Raw genomic sequence first — 12,764 nt, 5'->3', positions numbered from 1 at the left:
AGCCTCCCTTATCTGGCATAATGGACTCAAATGTGTTTACTGTGGCCCTCAACTAAGATGATCAAACAGAATGACCATAGTTGTAGTTGACCATAATGTGCATTAGTCGACTAATTCTTGTATTTAAATTATATGGATTTATACGGGACAGCAGCAGATTACCAGTACACTCGTCATTTTTATGTCTTTATATGAATACATTGTTTCCTAGTACTTTTTTCAGCATAAGTAGTAGTTTTTAGTATGAACTCCTGTGCAGGTGTAGCGTGTAGTGAGTGCAGTTTGGGTCAGATACATAGAGATACAAATGTCAAAGCTCTCCATTTACATTCTTTAGTTCTCTAATAATGATGTTTTTCGATGTATGGGCCACAGGTTTACGCAGGTTTACACAGATTTACACAGATTTACACAGATTTACACAGATTTACACAGATTTACACAGATTTACACAGGTTGACATAGGTTTACATAGACTTAGCTCATGTACGTTTAAAGCTGCCCATGGACAAAATATCCAGATTTTACCAATGTATTTAATTTAAGGGGAATTTTGATATTGCTCTTAACATACTGTAGTATTTGCTATACTCAGCCTTACTCTACTCGGCCCTGTTTGGCCTGGTTGCGTTTCCATTACCTTTAGAATCTGATATCCACAATAAACCAATATTCATGGAAACTCTGTGGTACCCATGAGTTCTACCAACACTCTGATCAATCTTGACCTGGAATGTTTCACACTATGGCATTAAACTCATCTCTCTTCATGGAGAAAAGCAGCTACTTCCCACTAGGCCAAGTTACTGGTCCGATCTGTGAAGCGGTGACGCTGTGTGCATGTTTTTAAGGTATTTGCGCACTAAAAACACCTGGAATTTTATAAATGCAGGATAGAAAAGTTTAATGCTATACTGAGGAACTTACCCACAGGTTGATGGTGCAATTCCAGCTCCCACAGAAGAGTACTGCCGTTGTGTCGTTGGGCAAGACACTTAAATGACCTCACCCCCAGTGTCTGTGTACAATGGTGTATGAATGTGTGTGTGAATGGATGAGTGTTTCCTTGATCTAAAGTGCTTTGAGTGACTGGAAAGTGGAAAAGCGCTCTATAAAAATGTGACCCTTTACTGCGGAACATTTCAGGCAAAGAAAATGACATCTCCATGGAGACAAGTAGGTGGGGAACCTCACACCGGTTACATAGTTTATAGGACAACACTGAGTGATTTAGCATTTTGAGGCTTGTATTGTTTATAGGTTCAAAGTGAAAATATCAAATACCGTAAATTTCGGACTAGAGCGCACCTGAATATAAGCCGCACCAGCTAAATTTGAAAAGAAAATCAATTTTTGTACATATATAAGCCGCACCGGAATATAAGCCGCAGGTTTTCATATTGTAACGTGAGATATTTACACAGAAAGACGGTCCATGGACATGCTTTTTTTTAAACTGTGCCTGAAAATTGGCACCGACACGCCTTCAACACAGGATGAATATACCTGCAGGTTTAGAAAATAAAGCTGTACCAACACGGGCCATCTGCTTTTATTTCCTTTTGTCGTCTTTACATTGACCAAGTTCGATTCATGGATGCCGAGCTTACGTTCAGTGGCTCTATTTCCTTCTTTATCTTAAAAACTGCATCATATCTATTTCTTTGTGTGTTTTCCATGATGTGGGCGTGTGCACCTCTGTCTCGCTTTTACGTTTGCAGCTAGAGAGCGCCCCTCAGTGGCCGTTATCCAGTAAAATTCTATAAATAAGCCGCACTGTTGTATAGGCCGCAGGGTTCAAAGTGTGGGAAAAAAGTTGCGGCTTATAGTCCAGAATTTACGGTAGGTCTTAATTGTTCCTGATATTTGATCTTTAAACAGATTACTCACGGAGTCAACATCCTCACGAATAAAACTGTCAAATGAACTGACCACACTCGCTTTCATTTAAAGGAACTGTATGTTTGTTTGTTTTTTTATTTTAAATTCCATAAACTTGTCCTCTCTGTGTCCCCTGATATGAGATAAACAAGTAGCTTTTACTGATAACAATTTTAATGCTGATTTATTCTTGATTATAAAAGCTTGATGGACAAGTTGTTCATGTTATAGTTCATGTTTTATAGTTATCAGAAAGAAGAATGAGCCTCTCGCAAGTCTCTCATTTGGGTTGCCAGTTTCAAGCTGAAATCCTGTTGGTTCAGTTGTGATTGTAGGACCTTTTTAAAAACTGAAGTCTAAGTACAATTCCTTTAACACACGCCCCTAACACGTCTCCCCCTTCTTCGCTACACACGCTTGCAGTTCAAGTCTCTATATCCTTGTGCTCCCTCAGTACTCCTTTGTTACTTTGTATGTGTCAAAATCTCTACTGCTACTAGAAAGAAAGACCAAAGCGCCGCACGACACTGAAGCGCGCAGTAGAGTCCATAGCGCCCTCTTTTGGATATCCTGAGAACTGCTCTGCAACAACTGACTTAAATCAGTGTACTGAATATTGGTCCTGCTTATGATTTGACTTTGCAGACAAACTTGAAATGAAAATGCACAGGATGAAGATGGAGCTATGTAAATGGGACTGAGATCATTTTATTGCAGTGGTGAAAATCGGTACTTCCCTCTCCCCAGACACTTCAGGCACAACCAGCACGATCTGAGGAGTCTTCAGATCGAGCCAAAGTACCGTGAGGGACATGGACACACGTGCAGTGGTGATGGATGGAGAGGCCTTTTGACTGACGTTCATGTTTGTGAGTCTGTCCCAGGCCAGCTGCTGGCTCACCTTCACAGAATGTGACTGAGTGAAGGGTAAAAGAGCTTTAGCTATTCATATCTTCAACACTAAAACTCTGGGAATAGGACAAGCGTCTTGCTCAATGGCACAACAGCCTATGTCCAGTTAGAAGCTGGGCTCGAACCGTGGACCTTTGGAGAGTTTCAACACCTCTGAGGTGGGTCCTAACAGACCGAGACCGAATGCGGTCTGAGGATCGTTCCAAATGTGTCCTTGAATGGCAGAGAGGACACGCGCATCACGGACTGACAAACGCAGACGCGCGCGGAGCCACCGGGCTTCTCCAAAGCGGCTGTGAGACGGGGGCAGTCGGGGGAGACCACTGTGGCGCGGGGGAGCAGAGCAGACAAGCGGGAGCGAGGGACGGGAGTGAAGCCTCCTGAAGAGCCGTGTGTGAGCCCCGTGTGCGCGCACGGTGCTCACGGTCTGCGCTGGGACCGGAGCCGCGAGGAGACGGACAGGAGCCGAGAGGAGCGCGGCCCGCCCGGTCCTCCTGAAGGTGAGTGCACTCCCGTCATCCGCCTGATCCGAGACCGAGGCCACGGTCGCTTCACGCGGTTCTCCGCGGCTCTCCGCGGCTCTCCGCGGCTCTCCGCGGCTCAGACAGGTTGCAGCGGGCGCTCCTCTGCAGGTGTCCCCGCACGATGTGTCTGATCCGCGGCGAAATGCGAGTCCTCGAGCCCCCTGTCTCGTTTATTTTAGCCCATTCGTCCAGTTGGGAAGGAGACAGGCCCCCTGTAATGATCAAAACGCGTTAAAATCATTGTCAGTGGCTGGAGCCTAAAGGCGAGGATAAGCTCACTGAATAGGATGTCCAGCATGTTTAATATTGGGGACAAGCATCGCAAAGAGCTATAGATAGGCCACACTTTATGAACCTATGAATAATTGACAAGAGCAAACAGCCTTATCAAATGTGTCTGGGTTTAGCAGCATCAGTCAATAACTATTCATTGGCCACTCGCTTAAAGCCTCTAATCCAATCAGTCCGATCTGTGGAGATTCATCTGGACATAACCCCGTGAGGTTCTGGGGTTATGGGACTAGGCATGTGGAAAGGTTAAGAATAGGTTCTTAAACAAAGCAGTGTTGGTAAGGAAAGAGCTAGGTTTTAAAATACTGAGCAGCATCATCCAGTTTATAGCGTCCCACTGCCCATAGACATGGGCCTTTTTTTAGCAGCCTACTGTTGCTGTGCCTCTGAGCAAGAGGCACTGAGCTGCTCTGGGACAGGAGGAAGGAAATAAAAAAACAGTTCTCTCGGGAAATAGGTTGTGGGTTTGATTCCCTGGCCAAGAGATGTCCCTCTAGGTCAAATAAGAGTCATGTTTGTGGAGAAGCAAGCCCGCTCAGAACAAGGACATAAGGCCTAAAATATTTTTCAGAGAGATAAACACAGTACATAAAAAAAAAATAATAATAATCTTAGTGTATTTATTGGTTATTTTCCTACTGTAGCTTTAAGAATTCATGTTTAAATTTAACACTGAGACATGTCAATGAGTCAAACAAGTCAATCAAGTGTACTGAGTAGACTTTAAAAACACAGAGGAGCCCATATTAGATTACATGTCACAAGGTGGAATGATGCATGATGTAGAGTCAAAAGTAGCAGGCTGTGAGTGGCTGACAGGTAAGAGGAGGGGCAACCAGGAAATATTATCTCCTGTGTTGAATTTATATTTTGATAAAGTAACATTCTTCTATAGGTCTTGTGCAGTCTTGTCCACAGCTGTCAGGGGGGCGTCTCGTGTCTCAGTGTCCCCCCCTTGTGGACATGTGAGTGTTCAGACAGGAGACACAAAATTGGGTCAGCTGGCCTTGGACTCCTCACTGTTATGTAAGAGCACCATACCCAGCTCTGTTTGTGGATTCTGTTATTTCTTTAAATTTTATTTCCATTTTATAGACTACTGGCCCTAAATGTGTAAGAGTGGGCAAATGGTCACAGCATCAAAGTCTCTGGTTCAATTCCCAGAGTTTGGCGTTTGCATGTTCTTCCTCTGTCTGGGCTGGTCAAAATTCTCATGAGAGGGATGATAAAGCAATAGTGCCTTCTGTTCATGTAAATAACCAAACTGAGCTCTATGTTGTATAAAACCGTTTAAATGTGTGTGTCATTACAGGTGTCTGAGAGCAGCAGAAGAACACACTAAAGACCACCTCCTTTGCCCTGCTGCTGACAGTGGAGTGTATCACTCTCACTCTGTGGACACGGTCAGGACATTTGTGAGACTTCCTCATGTTCATGTTGGACCAGGAGGACCTTTGGAAGAACTATGGGGTCTGGATAAGGGTCCGCTCACCTCCTGGAGCAGAGAGCTTGTTGAGCTGCAGTGATGTGTGCCTGGGAGCGGCCTTTGGCTTGTCTGGCAAAATCTCTGACATCATGTAGAGGCCCCTGAGAGCCCCTGAGAGACTGTGCAGCATTAACATGGAGTAAACCTGGTTTTCTTTCACCTGTGTGAAACACATGAGGCTAACGCTAGGCTAACAGTCCACACAGCCGGGGCCTCTGTGGGGCCGAGAGCAGGCGGCACTGGGACCTCTGAGTCAGCACACATGGGGGCCGGTCCAGAGCCGGTCTGACCCCAGTTTGACCTTGCTGTGACCTTTGACCTCCGGTCCTGGCTCTCCACCTGCTCTGCTGTCTGGGTTCCGGAACGCTCCGCCCTGGGGCCCAGAACGAGCCAATCAGGATGAAGAAGAGCCGCAGCGTGCTGTCGGTGACTGGAGAAGAGGTGAGCAACCTTCAAACTTTACTTTAACTTTACTTCAAGGGTTAAACCTCTCAGAAGTATTTTACTGAAGGGGTTAAACCACTCAGAAGTACTGAGAAGTATTCTGAAATACAATGAAACAGAGGTCCCAGGTCCTGGGGGAGAGGGACAGAGATACATTACAGTGATTAGATATCGGTGCTCTGAGCGTGTAGCTCTAGCACTGTGTTATGAGGATTCTCACATGCAGAGGACCCTCTGTGTCCTCTGTTTGTCCTCGTCCATTTAACAGACTCTGTGTTTTCCTCTGTATGTGCATTGGACCATATGCCAGTGGTCAATTCTGTGTCCATAGAGTTAGGTTTAAGGATATTCACATCTGGCTCTGGACGGCACAAACGCAGTTGGAAGCAACACGGCACTGTTGCCTAGCAACTGCAGCCGTCCCCTAGTGTTTTGTTGCTACGGTGCTGCAGTGCAGATCTGAGCACACTCAGTGGAGGCCTGTCCAGACACATGTGAGCGTACAGAGACCTGAGCACATGAGAGGAGACAGAGGAGAGGTAGGAGGAGGGGCAGCGTCTGCATGGCACACAGAGCTCACACAGTGGTCCAGCTGGTCCGGATCTGATCCAGACCTGAGACCTGAGACCGGAGGAGACTGTTGCTCTCCTGTGTTTGGGTGCATGTGGGTGGGGGGTTTGGAGGATGCTGTCACTGTTGTCTCTGTACGGTCCGCTGCATGTCATACTAAATAATGCCTATAGTCTCTGTGCCAAAGTTAATAATTTACTGAGCTGCCGAAAGCGTAATAATAGAGTGCTGGAAGGGTCTGCCGATATGACTCTAAACTAAGTCCTTCATGTTAGACTAGTGAAGGTCTGAGGGTCATGTTAGAGATGTGAACTACGGGATTAGCAGCTGTTTGCATAATAAAATGTTTTGTTTGCAGAGAAAATGATGTTATGATGATTTGCTAATTGTGATCATTAAAATATTCTGATTGATTTTACAGCCCTAATACTCATTCTTCTATATTGTACCTGTGGTTCCAGGGCAGTGACACAGACATGCCAGGGGCCGGGGAGAAAGCGGAGTCATCGGGTTACAGCCGCTCGTACACCTCCGGCTCCTCTCTGGGGGCCACTCTCGGGGCCACTTTGGGGGCCGAGCTGCGCCGTGGGAGGAGCAGGAGGCTCTCCTCCAGTCTGCAGGTCAGTCCTGAGGCCTGCTCTCACTGTGGGAGTCCGGCCAAACAGTCCACAAAGCTCGGTACTGTTTAAAGTTCTCAGAATCTTCTGCCCCGATGCATCAAATGCTCCTCTGGACAGAAGATTAATATTCAGATAAGCACTGTATAAACCTGTTTAATGTTTTAATGACAGTCTCTTCATCTCCTTTATATCAAGTCCAAATAGAGACTTTACTTCATTTATACATTACTTTTAATAATTGTAAACACAGTTCAGTCATATTCATCCAGTCATTTAGTCCTCACACTCTCATTTACATAAATAATACTTTCCAGTAGTAAATCATGTGACACACACAAAGTGCAGATGCTATTTTTCAGCTTCTGCTCACAGTTTAGCACCTGTGTGGATAAATCTGGCCTATATTGGCTCTACTGCTTTCAGTTGTGCAGAGTTTTTTTTAAATACCTGAAACGTTAAGAGCCAGGCCTCCATTGGGGCCAGGTGTTCACAGTGAAATACTTTCTAAATCTCATAGACATTTCAGGTTAAAACAGTTCAAACGTTTGTTTCCTCACATGCTCACAGTGTGTACATGTCCCCCAGGTGCCCTGCTGGCTGCGGCCCCGGGACCGTACCCGCTCCCCTGAGATCCTGAATGTGTCGCGGCCCACCACCCTACCCCTGCGCATCCCGCCCAGGATCTCCATCACCCAGGCTGACTCCGAAAGGTGACACACGGCTTCAAACACACATGTACAACCCAAAACCGACTCCAACAGGTGACACCCCCAAACACACATGTACAACACACCCAGACCGACTCTGACAGGTGACACCTTCAAACACACATGAACACACACTGGCTGACTCCGATGTGTACACAGCTACACAGCTGATAAAAATTGCCTGTTTCAATGCTGCAATCCAGTTGGTTTAAAGCTAAAAGGATTCTCTCTGATCTGAATGGTCACTACCTAAACCCCAGCACCTGCATGAATTGCTGCTAGTGCAGCCTCTGCAGCTCAGTCAGTGAATTCTGGAGGCTCTGAGCTTTCACATGAGGCCTGTCCATATACTGAGAATGAGACAAACTTGTATGTGTCCTCTATCTGCAGGCTATGATACTGCAGTTTTACTTACAATGAGACAAATCATATTACAAATTTCAATATAGAAAAAAAACATTGAGGAGGTGGTTGAAATAATAGTCCTGATTGTTCCGTTATGTATTTTGGCAGATTATTATTTGGAACACTGCTTGATTTTTATTAATAAGACTTTGGTCTGTCATTGGAGAGTTTGAAGTTGTGAATGTGGTATTTTCCCAGCAGAATACACACATGTACTAAATATGAAATCTTTCATTGTCATTGCAGTTATGATGGGGAGAACGGTGTGTCCCCTGGCCACACCCCCGTTGGCTGTCAGAGTCCCGGGCTCACCCTGCACCCCTCGTTCCCCCAGGGCCAGAGGAGGGAGTCCTTCTTGTACCGCTCCGACTCGGACTACGACATGTCGCCCAAGACCTCACGTAATTCCTCCCTCGCCAGTGAAGGGTGAGACGAGGGCTTTGGGACGGGGCAGACCCTTAGAGAATGAAGGTCATATTTTTTATATCATATGTTTCATGGGATTACACCATTTCATGCACAGTTTTACAAAGTGAGTAGCCCATAAGCAGAGGTGGGTAGTGTAGCCAAAAACTGCACTCAAGTAAGAGTAATGTTACTTCAAAAATAATATGACTCAAGTAGAAGTACAAAGTAGTGATCCAAATATCTCAAGTAAGAGTAAAAAAGTATTTGAGCAAACTACTACTCAAATAAAAGTAACTTAAAAAGCAACTGTAGGGAGATAACATCTGATTTATAATTTGAAGTTAATGTAATTTATTGCATTAACCATTAAAAAATTCACTAACTCAGGTATTTTCAAAGAATAGACACAAAATGAGGTAAACTAAATCATATCTGAAGGAGCTGCAAGAAACACAAATGTTCAAATCATTTCATACTGTCGACATAAAGCTTTTGTCACTTGTACACGTACTCACAGTTTGAAGAGCAAAATTCTTACTCAAGAGTACTGTTACTTGAATACAAACATTACCCAAGTACAAGTATGCTGCTAAAAAGTACTCTGAAAAGTACAATTTCTTAAAAAAGTTGTAAATGTAACTGAGGATTTCCTTTTTCAGTAACTTTTACATTTTAGGCTCTGGAAAAAATGGTATTTGATGCAGTTAATAAGTGTACTAGTGACATATGCCTAATTTTCATGTACCAGTCCTGTCATAGCCCTAAAGTCATTGTCCTTGTTTCTTTCGTTCCCCAGACACACAGCAGAGGACTTCATCGTCACTCCCTTTGCTCAGGTAAGTCCCACGGTTACACTTCAGACTGTCTAAAGCAAAGAGTCACACTGGACATAGCAGATTTCACAGTAAAAGTTATACCGGTATAAGCAGGGCTCTCCATACACGTGAACACATTTGAGGAGGAAAATTACAGTGAACAAAAGTAGTAGTAGTAGTCCAGTGATTTATTTTTTACTTCAGTTCAACATCAAGAACCAGGAAATACTCCAACTTCAAACAATCATTATACATTTTTAGCACTATTTAAGCAGTACATTCAGTGTTGAGAAGTAGCTGAATACATGTACTGAAAATACATATTCTGACTACTAATTTGGAGTACCTGTATTCCGGTACAGTTACCTTTTCATTTGGTAGTATTCAGAATGCATTTACTTTTCTAAAATCAAAGGAATATATTGCAGTACTATAAACTGCTCTGTGTAAGTGCAAAATATAGACAATGCTGTTTTTTTTTCTAGAGTGCAAGTGTCATTTTTCCTGATGCAAATGCAGAATAAACTGTGAAACAAACATAAACATAATGCTGTTTTAATCATATGTTGCGTCTTTACACACTTAAATGCAGCTCGATTTAAAAGTATTTCAAGTATTCAGAATATAGTACTCTGATTGGACCATGTAAATGTACAAAAACATAACAAAATCCATTTTAAAGCAGGTATTCAGTATTCTGTATCTAAATGCATGTTCAAGTATTTTTCCCATCACTGAGTACACTGTGTTGTGTTGTAGGTTTTGGCCAGTCTGCGGTCAGTCCGGAGCAACTTCACCATCCTCGCCAACGTCTCTACACAAGTCAAGTCAGTGCGAGATTCTGTCCTTTTATCTGTGATTTATAGTTTTGTACAGGTCCGTCGACAGAAATTTGGGAGCCCAGGGCAAGAAGCCTCACATAGGCCCCCCTCCAATATAAATTAATAGGAAAAGGGTTCAATACTGGGCCCTTAAGACCCTAGGGCCCGGGATAACAGACCTCTTTATCTCCCCCGTGGACTCCCCTGGTTTTATATTTTATCTGTAACTGCTGATGGCAACAATTTGTCTCATGGGCTTTTATTTGCCTGAGCAGCCAGTCCCTTCTGCATTGTGTTTTGGATGTAGCAGGATCTGGAATTGGACCAAAGAGCATGAAAAACCTCCGTGCTAACATGGGACGGCCCAACCACAGCTGCTAATCTGTATCACGTGTCTGTCTCTCAAATGGTTGTTACATTTTTCTATAGCACTTTTCCACCTTCAAGACACTCAAAGCTCTTTCAGTGGGGGCGAGGTGGGTTAAGTGTTTTGCCCAAGGACACCACTGCAGCATTCATATGTGGGAGTTGGGATCACACCACCAACCTGTGGTTCAGTGGATCTGACCACTCAACCAATGATGTTTATGTCAAGATTCAGATCAGTGGACAAACTTTACCAACGGAGCTACTGTCGCCCCCTGAAATACAGAAGACATCTCGTATCATTCTGTATAAAATCTGTAACTTATTTTACCTGAGATAAATAACAGTTTGGTGCTTCTATTGTTGATTCTGCAGAAATCCTCTGTTGTTTTCCTTTTTTTATATGTAAGCACCTATATTTGTTTTTACCTGAATGTAGCATGCAGCTCTCTGATTGGGTAATTCACCTGCCAATCACGCACTATGGGGGACAGACGATACGTTTTTTGACCCACACGTCTTTGTAAAGTTTTGTCAAAGTGTGTGATTCCGGCTGGACGGGCTTTTCAATCAGTTGCAAGGAATATGAAAAAAGAACGAAAATAAATTCTTCAAGAACAGGGGTAAGATTATCACAAAGAAATGTATCTGTAACAAAAACGAAAGAAGAAAGAGGACGTTTCTGCAGTACATCTTCTAGGTTAACAAGTGAAAATTCATGGTCCTAACCTGCTCTTCCCTGTTGGGTCCTCCTGTAGGCGCTCTCCCATGGGTGGGGTGTGTGTAAGCCCGCGCCCCTCCCTCTCCGAGCAGCAGTACCAGCAGCTGGCCCTGGACACTCTGGAGGAACTGGACTGGTGTCTGGACCAGCTGGAGACAATCCAGACCCACCGCTCCGTCAGCGAGATGGCCTCCAACAAGGTGCTTTAGACTATTCCCCTTTCTGCTATAAACATGTATTTTCCTGTCTAAAAAGTTATGCAGTGCATCTTTAAATATATGTGAATAAATAACACCTTCGCCCATAAACGTCTTTGACATTGAAATTCAAATCTAGAGCTTATGGCTTTTAAAACATTATATTAAAGTCCTACTGATGTTGTGTGTTTGGTTTCAGTTTAAGCGCCTGCTGAACCGGGAGCTGTCCCACCTGTCGGAGATGAGCCGCTCGGGGAACCAGGTGTCCGAGTACATCTCCAGCACCTTCCTGGGTGAGCCCCTCCACACCTGCCGCTCTGCACCTTAACAACCGTATAGACTAGTCATGGGTTTACACTGTTACAGGCTGTGTTCATTTTGATGAGAAATGTGCATGTGTGTACGTGTGTACAGACAAGCAGAATGAGGTGGAGATCCCGTCCCCCACACTGAAGGACAAGCCCATGAGCCACATCAGTGGAGTGAGGAAACTGTCCCACAGCTCCAGCCTGTCCAGCACCTCCATGCCCCGCTTTGGAGTGAGCACGGACCAGGAGGACGAGCTCGCCAAGGTGCAGATCTGATTCATCTCACATACACTACCCGTCACAAGTTTGGACACACTTTTCATTTATATTTCTTCTTTATTTTCATGACTATTTCACTTCACAGCTGTGCTGCGTTAGGGTCAAGAAATTATTTTTGTTTACTACATTCCACATGTGTCATTAATAGTTTTGTTTCAATGAGAACCTACAGTGTAAATAATCATGGAAGTAAAGAAGAAGTAGTATGTCCAAACGTTTGACTGGTAGTGTAGGACCTCCTTAGTATCCCACTATGAGGTTCTAGCAGAGGGACTAACTGTTGTCTGTGTGGACCTCAGGAGCTGGAGAGTCTGGACAGGTGGAACTTCAACATCTTCAGAGTGGCAGATCTGACCAACAACCGACCCCTCAGCTGCATCATGTACGCCATCTTCCAGGTATGCACCACTCTGCTCTAATGCCCCAGTGTAAGGGAGGGCGCCCTCTACTGGTGGTGGTAAGCTTAGTTTGTGGCCACAGCTGGTAGACTGATGAAAGTGAGGCTGCCAACAGTGGGGAGTTGGGCATGTTGAGATTAGCAGCAGGATATTAGTAACAGGATAGTAAAGATGATAGTAAATTAGTAATGGACAAAATAAGTGATTTATACCAATGTTACTTAAAGGAACTGTGTGTAACCTGCGCTCTTAGAGTTCTAAAGAAAAGTTATTACTATCACAATTGAACCTGGGTTGCGAGAGCCTTAACCTGCAGATTGAGATTTTTCAACTTTTTTTCATTGTCAGTCTATCAACAGGCCATGTCTCATGTGAAAGCTCAGAACCTCCAGAATTCACTCACTGAGCTGCAGAGGCTGCACTAGCACTGATTTGTGATTAGCTGCAGGTGCTTGGGTTTAGGTTGTGACCATTCAGATCAGAGAGGCTTCAGCATTGAAACTGGCAACCCAAATGAGAGAGTCATGTGAGACTCTGGTTTCTGATTGGGTTAGGGTAATCCTCTTGAGAGCCAAATCACCAAAACTTGCACTTCCTTTAAAGTGCATGGT

General features: G+C 44.3%; 1 protein-coding gene across 1 annotated transcript in view; it reads left to right on the top strand.

Moving 5' to 3' along the window:
- The first annotated feature begins 5,455 nt into the window (after window positions 1–5,455).
- The window catches only part of LOC117372012 (cAMP-specific 3',5'-cyclic phosphodiesterase 4C-like), a 28,512-nt gene continuing 21,203 nt past the window's right edge, over window positions 5,456–12,764 (top strand). Inside the window, exons 1-10 of the mRNA XM_033967762.2 lie at window positions 5,456–5,535; window positions 6,570–6,728; window positions 7,314–7,438; window positions 8,087–8,266; window positions 9,045–9,084; window positions 9,823–9,890; window positions 11,009–11,171; window positions 11,368–11,461; window positions 11,583–11,740; window positions 12,055–12,153. Coding sequence (XP_033823653.1) covers window positions 5,494–5,535; window positions 6,570–6,728; window positions 7,314–7,438; window positions 8,087–8,266; window positions 9,045–9,084; window positions 9,823–9,890; window positions 11,009–11,171; window positions 11,368–11,461; window positions 11,583–11,740; window positions 12,055–12,153 — 1,128 coding nt within the window. The 5' untranslated portion in view covers window positions 5,456–5,493. The remainder of the gene's footprint in view (window positions 5,536–6,569; window positions 6,729–7,313; window positions 7,439–8,086; window positions 8,267–9,044; window positions 9,085–9,822; window positions 9,891–11,008; window positions 11,172–11,367; window positions 11,462–11,582; window positions 11,741–12,054; window positions 12,154–12,764) is intronic.

This window comes from Periophthalmus magnuspinnatus, chromosome 1, assembly GCF_009829125.3.
Source record: "Periophthalmus magnuspinnatus isolate fPerMag1 chromosome 1, fPerMag1.2.pri, whole genome shotgun sequence".
Lineage (NCBI taxonomy): Eukaryota > Metazoa > Chordata > Actinopteri > Gobiiformes > Gobiidae > Periophthalmus > Periophthalmus magnuspinnatus.
This window is presented reverse-complemented; position numbering and strand designations above follow the sequence as displayed.